Here is a 25668-nt window from a genome sequence, read left to right as displayed (position 1 = left end):
ATCACAGATTTTCACGTCAAAGATCCACAAATACACCCACATGAGGCTATTTTACCCTATATAATAGAATTTTGTCTTATTTGCCTTCAAATGAGCAGATTTTTTGGTTGTTATTGTTTTAAACATATTTCCAACATATAATAGTGTTTTCAGTGTTGTATAAAGGTGTACTTTCAGCTAATTCAACACAGATTTTCATGTCACAGATCCCCAAAATACACCCACATGAGGCTATTTTACCCCATATAATAGGATTTTGTCTTCAAATGAGCAGATGTTTAGTTGTTATTGTTTTAAAATTAAACTGTATTGAACTGTATGCATCTTAAAAGTGTCGATAAAGCAACTTATTTACACCTAAGATGTGATATAGTGCATAATAACATAGTAAAAACGTATACTATTCCTCGTTTTAATGGGAATCCCTCCCTCCATGCCCTGCAAGCAAAGGAACCCCCCACATCCCACTTTGACAGCCGATGCTTCTATCTCCTATAATAAACTCAAACAATGTGATGCACATTAGATTTGCAAACTAAAACTCCCAAAAAAAATGAAGTCACAGGTTCATAAACACAGATGAATTATTGGGAGTATCTGTGGAGCATGCACTGGATTTAAATGAGGCTTCTTCTCTCCCTCTCCGTCAGTGCAGGAGGACTCTTTCCCTTTTACTAAAGGCTGAGGATGGGCGTTTTTTTTGTGGACTGCTCTGGAGTCTGCGTCAGGTGGCCCGGTTTCTCCCACCCCATTGGTCCAAGGCACGTGTCTGGGAGGACGGTGGGAAAACGTCACTCGGGGGGCTCGTATTGAAAATAAGAACAAAACTCCAGAGTGAGAGTATTAGAGCATCAGTTTAGGAGCTCTCTTTATTTACCCTTAGTTTAGTTTAGGTGTAGGCACACTGAAATCGGATAACACTAAATTTGGATGGTGCGCAAATGGCACTAGCTCTGCGTTATCAGTAGAGATTGAGAGGATATATATGTCAAAAAAAAGTATGCTTTTCTCAAGAGGACACTACGGCAAGGCTTTGCATGGTGTCCAAGGCACTCACTAGAATTTGAGTTTTATTTTTTTTTATATAAATATATATTCCAAGCGTGCATTTTCTTTTTTTTTTTTGCAAATTTTAAATCCCCCTGAAGTTCTTTTTTTTGCGAATTTTTGCTTCTTGCAGAGCGGAGAGAGAGTGATAAAGGGGTTAAAAAGAAAGTGAATCAGTATGGAAGAAAATGATCGTGGAGACATAGACGTGGTGGTGGAGCAGCAGCAGGATGAGTCCAACAACAGAGGCATCCTTCCTCTGTTACAGGCGCCTGGGAACCTGCAGCAGATTCCTCACAGGGTCACCAATTTCTTCATCGACAACATCCTGCGGCCGGATTTCGGACGCAAAAAGGACGGAGGAGGAGGAGGCGCAAACCAAGAAGAGAGAGAGAGTAGCCGCCTGGAGAGCCACAACAGCCCAGACGCGCCTCAGACCGAGCCGGTTGGCAACACGGTGCCGGCTGAAGGAACCTCCACTCCGCACACGGTCACCGGGACCAAGAAGCCAGCTATAGCCGCCGAGGAGAGTCTGAAACCCCGCGTGGAGAGAGGAGACCAGTGCCTAAGCTCAGACTCAGACAGTTCCCAAGCCAGCTCAAACCCATCCCAGTCCAAGTCCATGCTGTGGCCAGCCTGGGTCTACTGCACCAGATACTCGGACAGGCCTTCTTCAGGTTGGTGCATGCATGCGTTTTTACTATTATTCTCTGTAACCTGAAATACCCTCAATAACACTGACCCCGGATGCCTTGACCGACTTCTGCAGAGTAGAGTATAGCGCTTCGCTCTCTATACGGTGGGCGAATGAGGGAAAAAGTACCAAGCAATAATAGATTTTCATGAAAGATAAAGCACAGTTTATAGTATATTTGTATATAGAGCCTATATTGAATGCCTTTTTCCTGCCTTTTAGTACGAGATGTTGTGAAATAGTGATTTAATGTGACATTTGTGGCTGAGCAGCGCAAAAGCTGGTGATTTACTCAAACATAATAGAAATTTTTAGAAATATTATTTAATGCAAAACACAAATCCTGCAGTAGACTACACGAACAACACGTCATTGTACAATGTGGGGGAAAAAAATACCACAAAGAAAATAGAAATGGGGCTTTTTTTCGGTGAGAGGAGGAGGCCTCTTTTAAATGCAAACGAGAAAAGAAAAAAATCTTTTAAACAGTGAAACTCTTTGTAAAATCTTAATATTTTAATTACCCAACAAAATACATCAAAACGTAAAAAAAGTAATTTTATTTGGAGCTTTTACGCACAGATTTTTCTGCACAAAAATGTTCCCATTCAGGCAGTATTGTTGTATATTTCCTCGTGTTATGAATATGAGAATAATGGGGTCCTACATACTAAACATTAGCGCGCCAGAGAATCTGCAAAATAATATTTGTTGCTCTTGTTTTGCTTCTTAGAAGCGAGTTTGTGTTTGGGATGAATTAAATATGCATCTGTGTTCACAATGGACGCTCCCAGAGCTCATGTATATGCGTACCAGTAGTGAGTGTTTTTGGTTTTATTTCTAATCTTTATTTACTAGAAAACAGACATTACAACTTGTCAGCCTGCAGCAAAGTTAATATCTAGTGTATTTTTTCTTAGTGTATATGAAAAGTGGAGTACAACTTGTTCTCATGCATTATGTAACGCTGTATGGAGTAGCGTAGGCGACTACTACGAGTTGTAGAGCTGCACAGTTTTTATATGGAGCTGCTTGAAAAAAACACACACAGAAGCTGATTCATCAGTATAGAGGTTCGGCCTGTATTATGGGGTTTCATTAATGTTTTCAACACTGTTTTGGAGGAGGGAACAAAAACCACTAAGTGCAAAAGCTCCACTAAATAGGCCTCTAGATGGAAAATGAACGTGCTGCTCAGATTCTATTCACGTTTGTCCATTGAGGAGCTTTTCAAGTGGCCCACAAAAAAACAAAACAAAAAATGCAAAGTAGCTGCATTGAAGTGTATCCTGTATTTCCAAAACAGTGGGTCAGTGATGTTTTTCCAAGTGTTGCCCTATTGGTGAATAATTCCTTATTACTACAGACAGTGTCAGAGTGTGTGATGTGTGTGTGTGTGTGTGTGTATGTATATATATGTGTGTGTAAGAGAGGAAGAGGGATAGAAACAGGGAGGGAGGGGAGGTTTTTGCTTCTTGGGTGTTTTTTTCTTCAGTGGACGTGTCAACATTTTACAATCAGTCCTCCTCATTATTATTTACAAGTTTGCCAAAAATGCTTTAAATAAAACTTATTTTATGATTTGTTTTATGAAAAATTTAAACTTCTAAAAGACAGTCACCAAATGACAACAGATGAGTGAAGAGACATTTGTTTACTTATTTCTTGATTTTGGAGATTAAAATAAGAAAAAAAAAATCTTATAAAATAGACTTTACGCGTGTGTTCTAGACTTTACGCGTGTGTTCTAGACTTTACGTATGTGTTCTAGACTTTACGCGTGTGTTCTAGACTTTACGTATGTGTTCTAGACTTTACGCGTGTGTTCTAGACTTTACGTATGTGTTCTAGACTTTACGCATGTGTTCTAGACTTTACGCACGTGGTTTAGATACATGTATAGGCTCTTTCCTAAATGTAAAGTAGTACAATAGTATACTAATTATACGTGGGTTGACTATTTTAATGAGAAAACCAAATAAATAATATTTTTTTCATTTCTAAAGTTGTTATTAAGCAGTTTGCCTGATTCTTACGCATGTTCTTTTTGAGAGGGGTGGGGAGGGGGGAGGGGGGGTTTGCCCATATTCATGAGCATGTTTTGATACTGACAAACCAATAAGTAAAAAAAAACAATAAGTTAAAAAAAAAAATCTTATAAAATAGACTTTACGCACGTGCTTTAGACTTTACGCACGTACTTTAGATACATGCATAAGCTCTTTCCTAAATGTAAAGTAGTAAAATAGTATACTAATTATACGTGGGTTGACTATTTTAATGAGAAAACCCCCAAAAATTAGATTTTTTTCATTTCAAAAGTTGTTATTAAGCAGTTTGCCTGATTATTACTCGTGTGTTTTTTATTTTTTGCCCATATTCATGAGCATGTTTTGATATTGACAAACCAATATGTTGTGTCCCCAACACCCCACAGGGCCAAGATCTCGCAAACCAAAGAAGAAGACGACGACGACGACGACGACCAGCAAAGAGGACAAGCGACCACGGACGGCCTTCACAGCAGAGCAGCTGCAAAGACTAAAATCGGAGTTTCAAACCAACCGGTATCTGACCGAGCAGAGGCGGCAGAACCTGGCGCAGGAGCTGGGCCTCAACGAGTCCCAGATCAAGATCTGGTTCCAGAACAAGAGGGCCAAAATCAAGAAGGCCACCGGCGCTAAAAACTCTCTGGCCTTGCACCTGATGGCACAGGGACTGTACAATCACGCCACCGTCTCGTCGAAAGACGAAAAATCAGACAGCGATTGATTTCACAGAGAAGAGAAGTCACAACAGCAGCAGCAGCCTCCTTCCTGACGAAAAACCACCCTATAGTAATCCTATGATAGATGTTTTATAGAGATATCACTGCAAAAACTACATATTTACAGCAGATAAAAAATACATATTAATACCACTATAAAGCTGACAGGAAATAAATAAAATAAGGACCACAAAGAGTCCCCCTACAGGAATATTTAAGCTCTCTATAGGAATATTATAGTGATTTTTCGTTTTATGGGAGGTTTTTGTCAAGCCTACAATGCAATAATTTCATCGAATAAAGGGCCAGTGTAGAGTATACCAGCATAAAATTGTTTGAAAAAAAAAATAAGAGAGATATTTCTGCAATATCACGTCTATAAAAGATGTTGTATAAAGTTTTCATTGTTTGTCGTCCCCCCCACCACCCAACAGGAGGTACACATGCTTACACCCATCATTTTTCTATATACAGGCCTACATGATTGTCATCATTTTACATTGAACTAACTGGCACTTCGATCTGTCAGTGAACAAAAACTGAAGTCCAAAGAATATTTTTCTGCTGCATCCAGGCTACTGTGAATTTAAATAAATGCTAACACCAGTTTTTTTTATTATTTCCATGCTTGTTGGTTTGTGTTTTAATGTAAAAAAAAAAAAAAAAAAAACAGGACGGAGGATTTTTTGAGTGCAGACCTAATTGGGCAGACAATGAATTTTGATACGTTTTTTAAAAAGAAAAAAACAGGAAGTTTATTATTATTATTATAATAATAAAGTGACTGAGAGGTAGCGATTTTTTCTAACACGCCACTGAACTAAAACGCTAAGTTACGCCTTGCTTATTATCCATGTGGTCGTCTTATAGCCTTTAAACCAATATTATGTGCGTATTCCCTTCGTTATACCAATGCATCAGTGCAGCTATTATAGTTTTAACTAGCAATATCAATCTTTTGTTTTGTAGCTAGAACTGAATTGAAGGCTATAATGCTGCCTATAAAGTCACAGAACAAACTCTGTAGCATAAAGACAATGATGACAACCATTCTGCGCACTCTTTTGACTATAAAAAGCAGGTTATTGGATGTTCTTGTTAAATCTTTTCTCTATATACAGTTTTATTACATATCCATTTATCATAAAAAGAAGGCAAATCCGTCAGTGACTGTATTACAAATGTTGGAAATCTCTTATCGTTGTTGAAAGGACTTCATATGTGTATTTATATAGATTATATTGAGAAAAAAAAAATCTATCCAATGACCAGTGTTGCTTTAGAGTAGATATCTGAGGTGTTTACACTGCTTGTTTATCTTGCAATAACTTTCTTTTTGTTTCTTTTTTGTGAATGATAATAGTTTATGGGGCCTTTGCATGAAAGCTGCAATTTGTTGTACTTGGGCAAATAACTGTGTTTATAAACTCTGGTCTTTATCGACACAAGTATGATCGAGCTAAGTTTTAGACTGTATCCATACCAAATTGTGGACTTTTTGCCTTTCAAAGTGTTTTTGTTGTGTATCTGCAAAAAGTGTGTGTGAATTAAAATCCACCAAACAGAAACACACTTTGCCTTAAAGTTCAGGTGTGAACTTTGTGTGAAACAGAACTGTGCCGAATCAGAGAAGCAGTATTACTTCAAATGCAGACTATTCAAGTTTAATGCCTTTATGAAAAACTGCTGGTACGACATTATGAATTTACTCATCAGCGTATATCTATCTATATATGAACATGTTTAAATAAAATTACAACACAGAGTTGTAGAATACAATGCTATTTTTTATTTTATGTTGGAAGTATTCTTTGGTATAAATGTACATAATTTGTATCATGTATTAATTGTGTAATTAACTGCCTCCTGAAAAACTGCAAAAGAAGAGTAAATAAACCTTGAAGATTATACACAAGCATTGTCTCTGGCATCTGTATGTGAAGAAAAAAAAACAGTTAAACGCATAAAAAAAAAATAACAGAGATCTATTGTGACATTCAATCAAAGCTGCAGGCATTATAATCTAGAAGAAAAAAATGCATTGCTAGTAAAAATTGTCCAGAAAAGAGAAAGATATACAAAAATAGCTTTAAATAAATGTTCCCAGATGTCAAAATATTCACAAATGCAATCACAAACATTATTAATTTGCATGGCATGACAATCCTTCCCCATGCAAACACCCACTCATTCTATGGGCGGTTCTGGATCACATTCATGGAGGATCACATTCATGGGTTTTGAGATTAAAACATTTGCGAAAGCATCCCAACATTATGCAAGGAGGAAAGCCTTGAACAATTCCCAGGCATGTTTCCTCAACAATGCCTTATCTGCATTTCCATGCTTGCACCGCTAGTCTTTGAACGCCATGTCTAACGGCCGGTGACTACTAGCATTAGAGCGGCTCCCAGCACTGTCTCCACGACGGTCAGTCTTCCTCGCCGCCTCTGAAAGGAGCCTGTGCTTCTATCACAAGGCAGAAATGGGAGTCGAAAGGAGAGAGAGAGAGAGGGGAGGGGGTGAGAGAGAGAGAGAGAGTGGGACACACTAGAGAGAGAAAGAGAGAGAGCAATGAAGGTCAAAGCCTGTCATGGCTGCAGGTGGCTGGTTTCCCCCCTCCCGCCCCTCAGTAACCCATTCTCCACACACAGCTTTCTCAACTCTCTCTCTCTCTCCCTCACACACACACACACATCTTACTATCACTCGGTTTTATTTTATTCTTGCCTGGCACGCACACATCCCCATAACACTTCATTCATTTCTGTTCCTCCTCACATCGCTTACACACACACACACACACACACACACACCCCTGTTGTTTTGGTCCTTCATTCAGCGCATCAATAGGAACCTTCATCAAAATATTCACCGGCAGAGAAGCTCCCTGAAGTTCAGATAGGGACACCGATGCATGAACAATAGCTGGAGCTGTGCACATTCTCCTGGAACAAAAGCTTTTTTTTTTTTATCCGAGAATAATTTGTCTAGTCGCCAGAAGAAGTGAGATTCAGGTGGTCAAGTGGTCCTTGTTTTGGGGCGTCTAACTGCTTCACGCAACTTGCATTGCTGTGAAAACATAATGCATGACAGCATAAATCAAGTAATATGTGCGTGCATAACTGGGTAAAAAAACAAACATGTCTTCTTGGAATGGGATGCAGAAGTTGTCTGGAATAAAAGTTATTTTTCTGCAGCATTGCTGACAATTTCGCAAAGTTCTCATCGCTGTAAAAAATGGAAGTGAGCGCAGGATACATGAGGGAAGTATCAATGTCTACCTCTAAACACAAAAGGGCCCCATCCTGCTATGACCTCTCCTACCATCCTCCCCCTCCCCTACTGTGTCATTTACCCACTTTCTAAATGCTTCCTACGGCCAGAGTGGAATCTGCTCAGAGGTGCCCGGGCTTTGTGGCGGAAACATAATTAAAGTGGTGAAAGATGTAAAAGGTGAAGAATGGGGATGACATCAGGCCAATTTCACACTTGGCACTCGAATGGCTAGGTCCAAGCCAGGACTCTTGCCTCGCAACGCAGATCAAAGCCCACTGTCACCGCACCAGTGCAGGAAAAAAAGAGGCAAAAGGACACCTAACTATGCTAATCCCCAGGACGAATATATTTTAATCTTGTTAGAATACAAGTTAATGCCGTGGCTCAGTGACTGAACTTTCTGGCAAGAATGAGAGGTGGACAGAATTACTTTTACCTTTTCTACATGAGGTGCCTCTGTCTGGCTCCGGATAAACAGCCAGAGTCTGAACAAACTTTCTTTTAGGCAAACTCAGCACATTATCGAGCCGCGTACTGTACAGGCGGCAGATAGCCGATGAAAAGGCAACAGTTTTCATTAAGAACAACGCTGGCTGTGTCGGTGACCCCGTCTGAATCCCCACTAGGGCACCTAACATGCAAAGGAAATGAGTATTTTGTGGACTGGTTTGTCCCCTCTCACATTGAGCCCTCCTTTCTCAAAAGCACCTTGGTAACCCTTGATCTCTCATGTATGGAAGTCAGGGCACTGGGGCCTGCAGAAGTTGACTAGGCAGACAATAGCAAGCGGATGCTTTCTGGAGAAGTCACACCCAGGCAACTCTCATTTCACACACCCGTGTTTGAGCGACCCCCTTGTAAAGAAATGCAAGACTTTTCAATAAAGATTCTTTTTGTTCGCTTAACGAAATTCAGGAAAAACAAATCTCCATGTGCTTTTTTTTCCCATGTAGCTACCATATCTGGTTTCTTGAGTGGATGTTTCCTGCTTAGAGGAATGAATTAAAAACGGGAAATATCCCATTTAATTTGTTTATAACGTGGTTTGAGCAGCAGTACTTCTGGTCTACACTGACTGAATCATGGATGTGTCACAAAAAGATTATTCGCTTTTTGGTGGGAGAAAACGTCAAAACGAGGAAATATTTCTTCTTAAAAAAGATAATGTTAAAGAGAGAAAGTCTTCTTATCATTTCTGATGATGACACAGGTTGCATCAATTGTTTCGGTCACACTTCGACTTTTTTGCAGACTGCATTTATTATAACATTTACTACGGCTTTGGTAAAAAATGTTACCGTTACACTGATAATTCTGGTACAACACATCACAACAGTGTTCTGAAACTGAACACTAACCCTAATTTTCCTGATGATGTGTTTTCTTTTTAGCAAACGGAAGCAGATATTCCTCACTGAACCAAACAATAATAATTTTAACCTGTGAAATGTCGGTGGATTGTTTATTTTTAACATTACGTTTACGTTTAACATAAAAAAGGCTGCAACTGATGATTATTCTCACTACCGGTTAGTTTGTTGTTTACATTTATCATTAGTCGATTAATCATTCAGTCTATAAAATTACAAAAAATACTAAAAAAGCCCATCACAATTTTCCAGAGCATCTTCAAATTGCTTGTTTTGTCCAATCAAGAGTCAAAAATCCAAAGATATTTAATTTATCATAACATAAAATAGAGAAAATCCTGAGTTTAGACGCTGGAACCAGTAAGAGTGTACTTGATAAATGACATTTATCGATCATCACAGTCGTTGTAGGTTAATTTTCTGTTCATCGACTAATCGATTTATCAACTAATTGCTTCAGCACTGAATATAATGATAATACCAGTAATAAGACTATAGTTGGTGTAAAATGCGTCACACTTACACTTTGTTCTTTCCCAGGTATTATAAATAATATGGCAAATCAAAAACAAGATGAGTGATGCAAGCAAAAACCTGATATTGCATTACAATCCACAATTTCTTCACACATTTCTTAATCATTTGGATTGGAAGTTTGGTTGGGTTATTAAACATTGATCAGCTATTCATTTTAACAAGCAATGTCCCGGCATGGATAATATTTTTCCAAATGTACAATACACTATCTGTAAAGTTCACCTTCAAGTATTGTAACACCTTGGGTTGCAGTTGATTTGCAGTTAATGATTCTTTGTCTGTTTGCCCATGTTTCATGAACAGTAATTATCCTAATGAAGGTTTTCTCAAGTTCTCAAGTAACTTAGTTAGAGCTGCTACGATTAATCGTCCTCAAATGTCTTGTTTTGTCCACAACTCAAAAATATTCAGTTTTAATGTCATAGAGGAGTAAAGAAACCAGAAAACATTCATATTTAAGAAGCTGGAATCAAAGAATGATAACTAATTAATTAATTGATTCATCGTTACAGCTCGAGCTGCAATATTATTTTTACACCTTAGATGCAACTGAGAGCAGAAAACACAAAACATGTCTAACTTCATAGTTCTCTTTCGCCAGTATATAAAGTTAATTCAATATGTTACACTTGAGCTCAAGCATCTTTGAGGTTCAAAAAAGCTAAATTTATAGCTGAGCAGACTAGAAATGAATACAAATCGTTTTACTATATGGTTTAGAGATACAACGATGAATCGATTAGTTGTCAAATATTAAATTAATCGGCAACTATTCTGATAATCGATTGATCGGTTGAGTCATTTTTAAAGAAAAAAACGGTAAAAATTCTCTGATTCCAGCTTCTTAAATGTGAATATTTTCTGGTTTCTTTACTCCTCTATGACAGTAAACTGAATATCTTTGAGTTGTGGACAAAACAAGACATTTGAGGACGTCATCTTGGGCTTTGGGAAACACTGATCGACATTTTTCACCATTTTCTGACATTTTATAGACCAAACAACTAATCGATTGAGAAAATATTCCTGAACAGCAGCCCTAAATTTAGCACTGAAAACTTCCTACGCCTCCAGTATTTTCCTGCTCCCTCAAACTCTGTAAGCCTTCCAACTTAAAATATAAGCTATATTTGAGCTAAAATAGGTATGCAACAAAACCTTCACAAAACAAGATCTGACTCCACAGAAACGATACCTCTCTCTGACATCTTTTTTTAAAGTGGCATTGGGTGTTTAATACTGTATCTGTAAAGCACTGAAGTAAACAATGCTGAATATCTACCAAAATCACTACTAAAAACATCCAGTACTCTGGAGGAAACAGATGCATGTAAAGAAATCAAAAGGTACGAGCTGTATGTGTGATATGCTGCATTATGATTTCATAATTCATAAGATGATGGGAGCTTATGCAATGGAAACCAGATCTCTTGAACAGAAATAGTCAAGTTGGTTGTGTGTTTCCTACATTCTTCTTCTTCTATATACTAAATTAAGATGTACAATGTACAGTCATGCCATTTCTGGCCTTTGTTACTGAGTTTGTGTTGCTTGCTGACACAGCTAGACAGGGTCAAGGATACATCTGACTCACCTCAGGCCCCCTGCTCTCCCCGGGGACTGGCCTGTCACTCACTTTGTGGTTACGCATCATAACTGACAGAGGCACAAAGTGAGAGCTCGACGCCGCATCAACAGCAGCAACATCATCACCAAAACCCATCCTTAGCATGACATCTTCCTCCTAGTCCACCACCGAGGAAGAAGAAAAAAAACACACATATTCACACCAGGAGCCAATAATAAAATGTCATTCAGTGTGAGTAGCAAGACCTAAAAATAGAAGATTTGGACATTTACCTTAAAATTCTCCACACTGCAGTGCAGTTTGGATGTGGGATGCCTTGCAATAGAGTTGTTATGAAGTGGCAGCCAGACCTGCAAAGGGAATGATTGGGTGTAATACTTAATTTCAGATGGTTTATTGAGACTGGATGCACACATCTACGCTCTGTGATCCATTCTAAATGGGTCTCCAGCTCATTGGAACAGCGTTGGGTTGGTGTAGCGTATAGCCTTTAATTGGTATTAAGTAGATGACATAATAGGAACATACATAGAGCGGTTTGACTAAGAGCAAAGGGTTTCAATGATCACTTTGTTCTTTCTACATTAAAAATGAATACAGCCACTGAAATACTGTACTGTTCAGAATACAAATGATGCTATGGTCAACACTGACTACCAAAACTAAGATATATTACAACTAACACATATACAGTATATGAATAATACAGCTGGTTTTCACATCTTAGATGCTACAGAGCAGGAAAACGCTGTGATGATCAGCGAGTGCCCGTTCCCCGTGCCAGGCTGCAACCCATAATTTGGAGAATAAAATGGCAGCCGGCCAAAGATCTGGGTGAAGAGTTCAAAAAATGTTAACACCATCCATTATATTGTTGTAATGGTCACTGGATGTTTTTCTATTTGGCTGCATTTGTAGTGTGAAAATTGCAGCCGTGGTTTCGCCAATTATGTTTGGACGGATTCCATTTTTTAAACATTTAATAGAGGAATGTATTTAGTTCTACATCCTGACAAATTGTGGCTGGAAATAGAGCACCATCGTGAACTGATTTGGGATAAAGCGGTGACAAAAGAGGTTAACCCTTCACTGGTTTCCAGCCCAATCTACCTGTCTAGACTCCTTCAGATTCTACATTGTTCTCAGACGGCCGAATACACCAAAAATAATCACCTCAGTTTGAGTTGGCGTAGCTGCGGCTCAGTCGACCGTGCCACAGCTCACAGTAGTGGGCGTCTCTCTCTTTCTCCCTCTCACTCATTTTGCTGCATGCTGCCATTTTAACTGTTCCTGAGTGGCAGGCGAGAGGGCGGGGTTGGTAGCGGCGGCCATGATGGTGGAATCGCTACACCCACTCCTGAGGAAGAGCCTCAACATCAAAGCCAGTTCACACATTGGGTTGTGTTGTGGTTCGGGGCCAAAACCAGGGACTCTAGGTACAGGACGAAGAATGACGTGATAAATTAGAACAATGCCAACATCTTACTGCATGCACGGCGAAGCATTTGTGTTAGAGAATTCACATACTAATTACGTTATTCTGACAATATGAAAACAATTTTCATCCTAATTATTTGCAAAACCTTCCATAAAAAATCTAGACTTGTGACATTTAAATTCAAAATACTATACATCAATAGTAAGTCTGTACGTTCAATAGTATACATCAATACTGTATGTCGGTATTCATCTACTTTGGTTTTTACAAAAGACTTTGACTCCGCTTTGCTTTGTTTATTGCACTGCACAGCTTAAATTTTTAATATTTATCAAATCTTTTTCATTAAATCATGTATGTATAAGCTCTGTATAAATACAAATTAAGAGAAAAGTGCATGTTGAGAATAAATGCAGATAACTCATCTACTGAAATATAAAATCACAATTTTATACATGATAAAACAGAATAAAATAGAATGCAAAATTACTGTATGAGGTAGAAAATTGCCTTGGATCAACAAGGCACAACGTAAAAACAGCTCTGGAAGACGTGTATTACTCAGCAATGTTAAAAAATATGTCAACGTAAGAATATTTTTCTTTGTTTTACCCACAAACTGCCTGTTGAATATAATATTTAACAAGATAAAACAGGTAAGAAATTCAAAGATTACTTACTGTGCATGAGAAATAAATGGTCCAAAAATGTAAAAAATAATAATATGATGAACCAAAAACAGCATGACTTCTGTGGTGTTAGAAAATGTCACAAATTAAAAAAAAAAAAAAAAATCCTCCTTCCAAGAGCGTCATCGTGGCATCAGATGAACTAAAGCAAACAAACATAAAATTCTCGGAAAAGTAAATTAGTCAGCTATATTGTTCTTTATCTGTCCTGACGTCCTGACACCTCTCTGAAAATGTCACTCAGTTATTAAAATAAAAAAAGGAAGTTTTGCCAACAAATTCATGCTTGTGGTCCCTCAAAGCAGATTGTGTATTATGTGGGTCACATCAGTGCCCCCGCCTCATTTCCCCACCCCCAACACTGAAAATTAAAAAGAAAAAAAAAATGTCTTCCCTGGATGACCAGAGTGGCTCCTAACCAACTACATTTGAGGTCAAAGTTCATTATGTCCCCTTGGCAACACCAGGGCAACAAGCAACGGTGTCTAGACAGGTCATGGTATCCCCCCCTCTATGCCCACACCAACCCACCACCCCCTGGCTCTTTCCGGAAGGAGGTGTCAGCAGCAGCCAAGTGCAGGGTAAACAGGGCGGAGGGGGAGCGGGTGGCCTTTGGCCCTTGTGAGGTCGGATCAGCACCTCCACCCTCCACTGATCAAAGATGAGGATCCTCCATGCCAGGGCTTTGGTCAAAGGGGGCAGGGTCGGGAGATGAACTCTGCGTTTCTGTAATCTAGACGTGTCCAGACCCGATTGTCTTCTTTCACAGCCCAAAATGGACCCTTCCGGTGCCGCTGATTACATTAGGGAGGACAGCCTCCTTTCACTGGGGCGCCCGGACAAAAGAGGCGCTTCCGTGCCCCCTCGCCATCTGGTCCCAAAATAACAGAAAAGGTCCCAGAAAAAAAAAAAAAAAAAAAAAAGCCCAGGCAGCACACACAGCCTTAAATGAAAGGAACGCTGTTTGAATAGATGGGATGGCTGGACAGATAAGCAAACATACAGTAAAGCCTCGCACATTTACGCAGAGATTGGAAGCCAATCTAAATCAGCAAATAAAGCAGTGTACATGGGCTCTGATGAGCAGGTCTGCAAACCACTGACGGATTTAAGCAGAAATGGATTTCTGCTGTGCACAAAATACAGAACGGTGCCACACATGCATCATTATTATTATTACTATCAATGCCCAGAGGCTCTTCATCAGTTTAAACTAATCTGTGTTGTACCACTGTGGATAGATGTGTGATGGAAATGAAATGAAAAAAACACTAATTTATGTGACAGTTTAGAGTTTCTAATACAATACAGTCGATAGAAAGAGGTAAATAATTTAAGACATGAAACAGTAGGCATAACCGTAACTAGAAAAGCCAATATGTGGTGGCCAAACTTTGAGTTTAGTAAATCAGCATTGTTGCTACACAGGTGCATCATATTAGGTTGATTGCCAATTAGCAGTATTTGCTGTATGTCTGTCTGTTGGTTAGTTTCACCTTGCTCTCAGTCCACTTGGTCAAAGCTGTGTCAGTGTTTTGCACATAGCGTCATGACTTTTCACTGCTCCTTTCACATATCAAATTTTTTTTTTTTTTTTTTTTAAACCGCTGCAGCTCATATTGCCTTGAAAAAAATCAAAGTGCTAATTACTAGACATCTAGAAAAATGATGCTAACTGGTATTCCACATAATATTACTAGCATTTTTAACGTTGTGAGGAAGTCAATGGTGTAATGATACATCGATCTGGATCGATTCAATGATCAACGATCCAATAACATCGATGCAAAGTGAAAACATCGATACATATCATCTTTAAGATATGCCTTTATTTTGAAATTCTTTACTGATAAAAAATATTTGCAGTGAGAAATGTGACACTTTATAGTAAACTACAGGTCTATTTTTTATTATTTTTATTAAAAAGAATAAATAAATAAATAAAGGGTCAATCGATTAAAATATTTAATCGTGATTAATGGCAAATTAATCGCACATTTTTATCTATTCAAAATGTTCCTTAAAGGGAGATTTGTCAAGTATTTAATACTCTTATTAACATGTGGATGCAAATGTATGTATATATTTATTATTGGAAATCAGTTAACAACACAAAACAATGACAAATATTGTCTAGAAACCCTCACAGGTACTGCATTTAAAATAGAAATATGCTCAAATCATAACATTAGAAACAGCAGCCCAACAGGCAACAACAGCTGTCAGTGTGTCAGTGTGCTGACTTGACTATGACTTGCCCCAAACTGAATGTGATTGTCATAAAAGTGGGCATGTCTGTAAAGGGGAGACTCGTGGGTACCCATAGAACCCATTTTCAGGTCGAGGGACCCCGTTGAAAATGGCCATGCCAGTTTTTCCTCGCCAAAATTTTGCGTAAGTTTGGAACATTATTTAGCCTCCTTCGCTAGTATGACATGGTTGGTACCAAAGGGGTTCCTTAGGATTTCTAGTTTCATATGATACCGGTATCTTCACTCTAGCTTTAAAACTGAGCCCGCTACAACATAAAAAATCGCAAGTTGCGTTAATGTGTTAAAAAAATTAGTGGTAATAAACAAATTTGCGTTAACGCGGGCAGCCCAAAAAAGAATAGATTGTTTTTTCATTTAAATGTCTGGAAAAGCCCAGTAACGAAATTGTCAGATCATAATTGAGTTGCTTTTTGTGAGTTGGCCCCTGAATTGGATCGAAATCGTATCGTGTCAGACTTTGTGGTATCAGCAAATATCGTAACGTTGTCCAAAGAATCAATATAATATCGATATATTGCGCTGAAACTTGTGATTTACACCCCTAGAGGAAGTTGCTTCAGAGTTGTGATCATTTTCATGAGGTGTTTATCGCTGTTTTGTCTCTCTCCTGTATGTGCACTGGTGTAACTAGCGGAGTGAAATCATAGAATAAAAATGAAGAGTCTGGATTTTAAGAGGTATTACTGTTAAAGATATCAGTCACATGCAAATCTTCAAAGTTGTGCTATTTTGACATACTCATCTGGGTTTTTGAAAACCTGACATGGTATAAAAGTAGTGAATGTTATCAAAATGGGTATCGAGCAAATTTTAAATAAAAGCCTTAAAAGTGCTAATCTCCAGTCAGGAAGTCTTTATTTCTTTCCTTTGAAGATTACGTCCAATTTAAAAATCCAGCTCGACTTCAGGTTGTAATAATGTGGTTGAAAGGTTTCCATGTTCAACATGCAGGTACTTCAGGTGAGCTACACGTTTTACTGTCACAAAAATGTAGAACTTTTGGAGCTCAGTCGTGCTAATGCTGATTTTATGCTCTGCTATGCATGGCTCGTCTTTCTCTCACAGTCCACAAGGAAATTTGGTAAATAAACAACCTCATTAGTGGCAAAGGTGATACCGCCCTTGATCGTGAACGGCTCTGTCAGATGAAAAAGGTGAATGTGCAGCATTGGGAAGTAAAGTTAGATTGAGTGGTCTGCTCTTATGGGACCAGCTTTCTTATGAAAACTGATCTCATAACAATGCTTAAAAATATAAATTCAGCTCTTGGCTGGCACAAGCCAAGCAACGATGATCTGGAAAGAAGTATAAAACATATATTTTTGCACACATTATATGATTCTAACAGCTACAAATCACAGGGATAATATGCCCCACGCCCAAATTGAATATTAAACTTACATATTTGTCTAACGAATGCATCACTCTGTCCACCAATCATGAGAGGGAAGCCTGGATTATAAGATAAACTCACAGTAAATATAACCAGCTACAGCACAAAATTCAGTTTTAAATGAATGTACGCAGTGTTGGAAGAAGTACTCCGATCTTTTACTTAGGTAAAAGTAGCAATACTACAATGTATACTCAGTTAGAAGTAAAAGTCATGCATTCAAAATCGTACTCAAGCACAAAAGTATTAACATAAAAATATACTTAAATTACCAAAGTAATGTACTCATTATGCAGACTGGCCCATTTCAGAATAATATATATAAATTATTGGATTACATATATTGATGAGTTAATGTGTTTGACATTGCAGCTGGCAAAGGTGGAGCTAATTTGAATTACTTTAAATACTGCTATGTAGCTTATCTAAGATAATACATCATAGTCTGAAATTATTTTGTATTAATAATCTGCAAAGTAACTAGTAAATAAAGCTGACAAATAAATATATTGGAGTAAAAACCACGATATTTACCTCTGAGATGCAGTGGAGTAGAAGTATAAAGTTGCATAAAATGAAAATACTAAAGTATAAGTACCTCGAATACTTGTACTTAGTTACATTCCGCCACTGAATGTACCTATTCAAGGTTTCAGACAGACCTGCCATCCTAACTTTGAATGTAGATATGAGGGATTTATGACATCCAAATTAATAGTATTACCAGAACAAATTGACATTTTAATGAATAATGAGATTTATGAATATTACTGGTAGAACTAGGACACACAGAACATCCAAGGTAAAACTCCAACTAAAGACGATTTTTCTCTTATTAACTTTAAACTCCAGAGAAATTATGTAAAGCTGATTTTAAGTGCTGAAATTTCATGTAATTTTAATATCCTCTTAAATTTCAGTGTCCCAGGTCTGACATAGCACATATTCTATTCCGTGAATTGTTTACCTTCCTACTTTTCTTTATCTACAGGTCCTAATTATCGACCTTTTCTTACTTTTCTTCATTATAAAATCACATCCAGGCCCCAAACTTTCAGCTGTCTGTTTTTAATCTATATATAAATAAGTTAAAATAAAATTGAAATGCATGAAAAGAAGCAAATAGCTAAACGAATGAGCAAAATAACTGTGAAGATGCACATCTAAGTAGCCGAAAATGGTCAAATGGCACAGATAAATAAGCTGATTCTTAAAAAAACGAACTGAATGACAGTCTGCTGCTATGATTTCTGACAGCTATATCCTGAGAAGAGCGGAAATTACTGTTGACTTCAACGTCTTAAAAGATCTACTTCACACATGACAACAAGCTCTCCTCATCCCTGCTGTGATGCAGCAACATCCTGCTCGTATTTTACATCTGATTTCTTCATCTGTGTCATTTCTAGGAGAGGAGTTCATATAAAAAAAAAAACAATATGGAGGGAATAAACTGGAGCAGGTGAGGTGCTCTGATGTGTGTGCTGATGTTGGGATGATGCTCAAGAGGCTTTTTTTTCCAGTACCAAATAAAAGCACAACTCCAAACTTCAGAGATGACGCTCGTAACTGCCCTGAAATGCTCAAGACCTGCTGTATTGACATGCACTAAAACAACGATATGACATGAGTAAGCATGGCTTGGCCAGTCAGTTGTCAACCACATTGGTTCTTCTCTGTAATGATGCTGCTGCACGCTTGCACCTGCTTCAGCACTAAAAAAAATCAAACCTCTAACATACACAAACATGATGTGGCTGATGTTGCTTTTCTTTGTTCTTTCCTTTCTTTACTTTTTGGCCTTGCAATTATTGATATAAAAAAAATAGTCAGAGAAAAAAAAGGTTTGTAAACCAGGAAAGAATACAAATTTCCAGGGCAGCTAAAGCCAAACTGCTGCAAGATGACAATTTACTGGTAAATTGTGCAAAAGTAAAATATTACTTTAAATGTGTGGCAGTCAGATGCACATTGTAGGTATCAGTTGGAAAATCACTTAATGTATTGAACTTGTCGTAGTGCCACTGTGGCATAAATGTTAGAACTTAAACCAAAAGCTGATTTATATTCATGAACGACTTTGTCACTTTTTTCAACAAGGTAGTGTGGAGAAAAAATAATAATGCAGAGGGAAGAGATTCACAACCAGAAGTGAAGCAAACTCCTCATACAGTGCTGCATATGCCCTACACCGTGTTCCTGCCCTTCTAAATGTCTATTCCCAAAACATTTTATTGAAATATTTTAGACAAAATGCAAGAAAAACCAGAGCTCTTCCAGCAGCAGGTCAAGCCACAACATCTGACAAATACTGTCCAGTGCACCATATGTACTAATAAGCGCCTAGAAACTTTCTTTTCACTGCTGACTTTCTAAACTTTCCCTAAGTTTCGGTAAAATCAGCAACACTGGAGGGATTTCACTGAATCCTCCTTCGAACCAAACTCTCAATCCTCTACGTCATCTACTTCTAATCTTTTGTTTACGGGTAAATAAAATCTAAATGACAAAAGCATTATCAAGTCCAACCCACTACTGATTCATTGCGTGTCTGTGTGTGTCTGTGTGTGTCTGCTGGGGGTTGCACATAACTGGCAGACACCAGCTCGCTTTCACAACTGTGGGATAAGTGAAGTGAGTGTGACATATAGAGGGCAGGTGGTGCCAGTCAAGTGAAGTACACGAGCGGAGTCCCAATCTGTAGTTTCTGAGCTCCATAATTAGTTATTTTTCCGTAGCAATCTCCAAATTATGTCATCAGGCCTTACAGAGTACTCATTATTCAGTGCAACAAACAAGCTGGAAATAACACCCAATCCTATGGAGACCTGGGAACCGCGTTCCAGGGAGGGACTCGAGTCGCTGTGTGAAACCAACAAGAACCAACACGACACCTGGCATTTTCCAGCTAAAGTGGGCTGTTGCACACTGCTGAGCACAATGGAGAGACATGCTTCTTAATTGTGCAGGTTTGAGAGTGCTGAGGGAAAAAAAAAAGATCACACATATGGTCGGCCATATAAAGGCTTAAAAACCTGCCTTTTTATATAAATATGTATTTATGAGGAAACTGACTTAATGTTTGGACATCTTAAAAGAGAGAAAAAAAGAAAAGAAAGGTTGTTGTAGCTTAGCATCAGTTCAAGGGTATGCCAAATAGAGCTGCAACGATTAATCAATTAGTTGTCAACTATTAAATTAATCGCCAACTATTTTGATAATCGATTCATCGGTTTGAGTATTTTTTTAAGAAAACAAAAGGTGAATATTTTCTGGTTTCTTTACTCCTCCATGACAGTAAACTGAATATCTTTGAGTTGTGGACATATGAGGACGTCATCTTGGGCTTTGGGAAACACTGATCAACATTTTCTTACCATTTTCTGACATTTCATAAACCAAACAACTAATCGATTAATCGAAGAACTGATCAACAGATTAATCAATGATAAAAGATTAATTGTTAACTGCAGCCCTACTAAATATGTCACTGTCTAGTCAGTGTACAGTCTACAGTATTTACTCATTTTAAGGCTACACCCGACAACATTCAATAGTGTGAAAATATTTCAAAACATCTGAGAAAAATCAAAGGAAAAAGGGAAAAATTAAACCTAAATATCAGATGCAAAGAGGAGTTAAATGTGTTTAAAAATGGTAAACCTTTCTTGGAAAGTATCCACAGAATAAACAGGTCAATGAATGTGCTCAGTCTAAGCTGTAAAAGTAAAAAAAAAATTATTATGCTCTTTAAGGCAACACTTATTAATACTGTAAATATTTGCTATAAACAAACTCTACAACTTGCCTTGCTGTAGTCTTGGAAGTATGAGGAGGGGAACATCTAAATAACCTGTTCATCAGCAATCCTCTGCAGGCTGTCAGACATTCACTGTTTATATTTTCAGTGTAATTGAATGAAAAACTTGTTGAAGGTAAACTGATGGCAGGTTAGACATACTATATGTGGCTCAACTTAAAGATTCAACAGGAACTTATTTGAGTTTTAAAAAGTAAACGTCGTCCTCATTCACTAAACACTTTTATACAATTTATATACTTTACAAACCTAGTGGATCAATCAAAATGATCAGAGGATCAAGCAGCAGCATTGCTCAATACCTCATTAATAACCCCAATAATCTGAGTCCTTTCTTAATTTCTGATAGAACCGTCATATTGTACCAAAACAAAGTCATATCATAACAAATAAAACTATTTCTATGCAACAGGTTTGTAAAAAATATACAGAGTTTGTGAAAAGATAATTTTAAGAAGTATTTCTAAACATCCTGATTTATTAGTTATTTATCTATTGTATTATTGCCAATCACTCCCCACTGAGAAAAAAATTCAGTTTCAGGCATTTCATGAGGAAATAATTTGTTAAAATGAATAAAGTTCAATAACAAAAGTATATTTTGATATACAGCCAAGTGGCAAATTACTGCAATTGTTGGCTACAGTGTAAATTTCTAACAAAGATGTGAGAATAATGTAAAACTTCAGTACAGATGTTGTAACGTGGAAGATGTCTAATATAATTTAGTTAAGTTGGTAACCACTTCTAGCTGGAGTGAAACGGTGAAAAGGATGAAAAGGTTGAGGGCTGCAACTAAGGATCATTTTCTCGATTAATCTGTCGATAATTTTCTAGATTAATTGATTAGTTGTTTCGTCTATAAAATGGTGAAAAGTGTCGATCAGTGTTTCCCAAAGCCCAAGATGACGTCCTCAAATGTCTCGTTTTGTCCACAACTCAAAGATATTCAGTTTACTGTCATAGAGGAGTAAAGAAACCAGAAAATATTCACATTTAAGAAGCTGAATCAGATAATTAAGACTTGTTTTTCTTATAAGAATTACTCAAACTGATTAATCGATTAACAAAATAGTTACTGATTAATTTAATAGTAAACGTTGCAGTTCTAAAAAGGGTTCATTAGGGTCTAGTGACTGCCAGTAAACATATAAATAATATAAAGTGCTAATATGGGTTGCAGTATGAAGATCAGAGAATGTTAACAGAAGAAGTTACTAAGAAGTGGTAGAACTCCTGCACTTTCATAAAGGTGACACGGGTCCTGACTTAAAGTCCTCACAACATTTTAAAGAGGGTCATTAGTTAATAGTTGAAGGCGGTAATCACCTAGTGATGAAGATGAAAGCCCTCAAAGGGAAACAAAATGGAAATGGGCTGGTACCATTCACATCACAGTCGGATTCTAGAGGTCAGGTGCTAAGTCCTGTTAAGAGCCTCAAAGGGCAAACGGCTGAGCATTGGCCACTTTTGTGTGAGTGTTTAGAAACACAGCCAGATTTTAAGCACACAAACATGAAAAATATCAATTTCACATTTGGTTTAACGCTTTCACACTTTGTGTCACTGACACCCAGAGAGAAGGGCTGTGGAAGACAAAACACAGCTCCTGGATAAGGATCATGTTAATGCCTATCAATTAGGATCAAAAAGGGATTAAGCGGCATGGTTGCAGCGGTGGGACGGAGGCCCATGCAAAGTCACTGAATACGAGGGGTCACACCCCCGACTTCATTAGGCCTGACCTTTCCACGCCATTGTGTGGCAGGAAAGAGACCCTGCAGTCTGTGTTTCCCCTTTACCCATCTTACATGGCTTATGGAGAGTCAAATATGAGACATGCAGAAAAGCTGTTAGAGATCAGTGAAATATGAAATATTCACTTTCAAAGTCCAGGGAGACTTATTAGGTTACTGCAACTTGGAGCAGGTGGGTATTTACTCATCAACCCCCAACCTCACTGCAAAGGAAATCATTTTTTTCACCTTAGAGAGAAGTGAGATTTACTAATTAGTCATGGTGCGGCCTCCCCTTTCCTCTGTGATGTACCGCAGGGTTGACGACTCCTACTCTGATGCTTTGCTGTCTTAATTCACAAAAAGGTCAAATGGCAAAGTGGAAGGTGTGTCCAGGTGTGTTTAAAATAAGCCCCAATTAGGGAAAAATGCAAGCACACCCTCAAGTCTCACATATCCAACTTGGAAGGAAACTTCCAGTAAAGCTCCTGATCTGGGGCAATTTTAATGCTGTGGCATGTTAGAGCACTTTTTTACATATTCATTGCATATGGAGAGAAAAATGGGAGCAATAGAAATAACTTTTACATACAAGCTCATTGTATGAATATGATATTTAAACTAAATTATTGAACACGAAACACAAATAGTGGTGTTTACACAAGTGTACAACTGGGGTTTGCAACTCTTACGGCTAAACAGGGTTGTTGCATCATTAAAACTACTTGCTGCAATTAGGGCTGCAACTAACGATTATTTTCTCAATTAATATATTAGTTGTTTGGTTATAAAATGACAGAAAATTGTGAAAAATAGCGAAAAAATGCCCAAGATGACGTCCTCAAATGTCTTGTTTTGTCCACAACTCAAAAATATTCAGTTTACTGTCATAGAGGAGTAAAGAAACCAGAAAATATTCACATTTAAGAAGCTGAATCAGAGAATGATAACTAATCAATTATTTGATTAATCATTGAAGCTCGAGCTGCAATATTATTTTTACACCTTAGCTGCAGCTGAGAGCAGAGACAAAACATGTCTAACTTCATAGTTTCTCTTTCGTCAGTATATAAAGTTAATTCAACATGTTACACTTGAGTTCAAGCGTCTTTAAGGTTCAAAAAAGCAAAATTTATAGCTGAGCGGACTAGAAATGAATACAAATCGTTTTACTATATGGTTTAGAGATACAGCGATTAATCGATTAGTTGTCAAATAATAAATTAATCGCCAACTATTTTGATAATCAATTAATCGGTTTGAGTAATCTTTTAAGGGAAAAAAGAAAAATTCTCTGATTCCAGCTTCTTAAATGAGAATATTTTCTGGTTTCTTTACTCCTCTATGACAGTAAACTGAATATCTTTGAGTTGTGGACAAAGCAAGACATTTCAGGACGTCATCTGAACACTGATCGACATTTTTCACAATTTTCTGACATTTTATAGACCAAGAAACTATTGATTAATCAGGAAAATAATCAACAGACTAATCGACAATGAAAATAATCGTTAGATGCAGCTCTAATATGGTTCTCATAGTACCATAATACAGTTTGACCAGATGTTTGTAATCACTCTGGTAAGACAATCACGTTATTGTTCAACTGCACAATAACTCTAATAACTGAATTTGATTGATTCTTGATTAAAATGTGTAGAAAATAAACAAATATCTGCTGATTTATCATTAGCAGAATGTTTTATCACTGTCAGGCTCTATATACTGTAGTCACTACAGGGTTACAAAGACACTATGTACTTTACGTTCAACCTTTCATATCAGAGCTGAACAGGGTCTGGCCTGCATGGAACCCCGGCTCAGAGAAAGGTAGATCTGGGTTAGATAACGGACAGTGAATTGACCCATTGTTACCAACGGCAACCAGTGTTTTTTTCATCAGCTTTTGTATGAAAGGGAAAAAAATATATATCTTTTAGTTGAGAATTGAGTCCAAACATGCACATATTTGATGATTTTACTGTAGACACTGACCCTGTTGTTCTAATGAACAACACAATCGTCATAAAGCACTGTTCATGCAACTGTTGCATTGAAATGAAAATGGTAACTTAGACTACACCTCTTCATTTGCCTCCATCCAGCGGTACGTGTTGAAAACTCAGTGAAAGTTAAGAGTTAAAGTGAAAAAGCAGAAGTTCATCTCAGGCCAAAAGTTTCTTCCCAGAAAGTGAGTAGTACTTGTTCAGGCTGCTGTTCAGTTTAAGCAGGCATGCAGCCTTGCACCGCAGTCAAACAGTGGTCACCCAGGCCTACAGCCGCCTTTGTACCGTTTATGAGGGTGTTATAGATGAGCACACTCCATTTCAAAGTCAGTGGTGGATTCGCAGTCAAATTAAAACAGGAAGTATCGCTGATGCTGTCAATGCTACGCAGCTGAGAGAGAACGGACGTGCTGCTGGCTGGGTCACAAACATACGGCAGGTCACACAACACTGCAGAAGTTATTTACTTACCTTTCACAAAGCTCAAAAATAAGCGTTTTAACAATCGACATTTACAGAATTTAATTCTTCTAATGAGGATCTAATATTCATGTGACGCTGATATTGATGTTGTGGCTGCACCTGAAATTCAAAACCTCTGCTCAGTCAGTGAATGGTGTGTGTTGTGGTTGTTTTTATGTTGAAACAAAGGTCTGCTATCTCCAGGCAAAGATCTCACTGTTGGCTCAAGATCAATTGCACACCTCAGAAATTGTGTTTGAACACAAGAGAACAAGATAGTTTGCAAAATCCAGCCGATAAACATGTTGTTATTGTAATATTAGTGCGTCACAAATACAGTATAAAGGAAATAAATTGTAACTGATCGGCAGAAATATTAGATCAAACGACAAAAAAACAACAGAGAATATTATCAAAAGCATTTGTGGTGAACTGAAGTATCGATATGAATAACTATTTAATACAATCGGGATATTATTCGGCTAAAATAGTTTAATTTCAGTGTCCATACTACCTGCTTGCAATATGGTGAAGTAAACTTGTTTTGCACCATCTACAAAAAAAGGTCA

The 25668-nt window shown here is 37.7% G+C and overlaps 1 protein-coding gene and 1 long non-coding RNA gene across 2 annotated transcripts; one reads left to right on the top strand and one right to left on the bottom strand.

Moving 5' to 3' along the window:
• The first annotated feature begins 371 nt into the window (after positions 1-371).
• On the top strand, positions 372-6416 carry en2a (engrailed homeobox 2a). Its single transcript, XM_037757420.1, has 2 exons — positions 372-1724; positions 4179-6416. The coding sequence occupies exons 1-2, from the start codon at positions 1226-1228 to the stop codon at positions 4511-4513; spliced, it is 834 nt and encodes a 277-aa protein (XP_037613348.1). The 5' UTR covers positions 372-1225; the 3' UTR covers positions 4514-6416.
• On the bottom strand, positions 5324-9350 carry LOC119480813. Its single transcript, XR_005205007.1, has 2 exons — positions 7299-9350; positions 5324-7206 (listed from the first exon to the last, which is right to left on the bottom strand). It is a non-coding gene; the product is annotated as an uncharacterized LOC119480813 (long non-coding RNA).
• Between the last annotated feature and the right edge of the window lie 16318 nt (positions 9351-25668).

The sequence above is a fragment of the Sebastes umbrosus genome, chromosome 21 (assembly GCF_015220745.1).
Source record: "Sebastes umbrosus isolate fSebUmb1 chromosome 21, fSebUmb1.pri, whole genome shotgun sequence".
Classification (NCBI taxonomy): domain Eukaryota; kingdom Metazoa; phylum Chordata; class Actinopteri; order Perciformes; family Sebastidae; genus Sebastes; species Sebastes umbrosus.
Note: the sequence above shows the minus strand (reverse complement) of the source record. Positions and strands in the feature narration are given on the sequence as shown.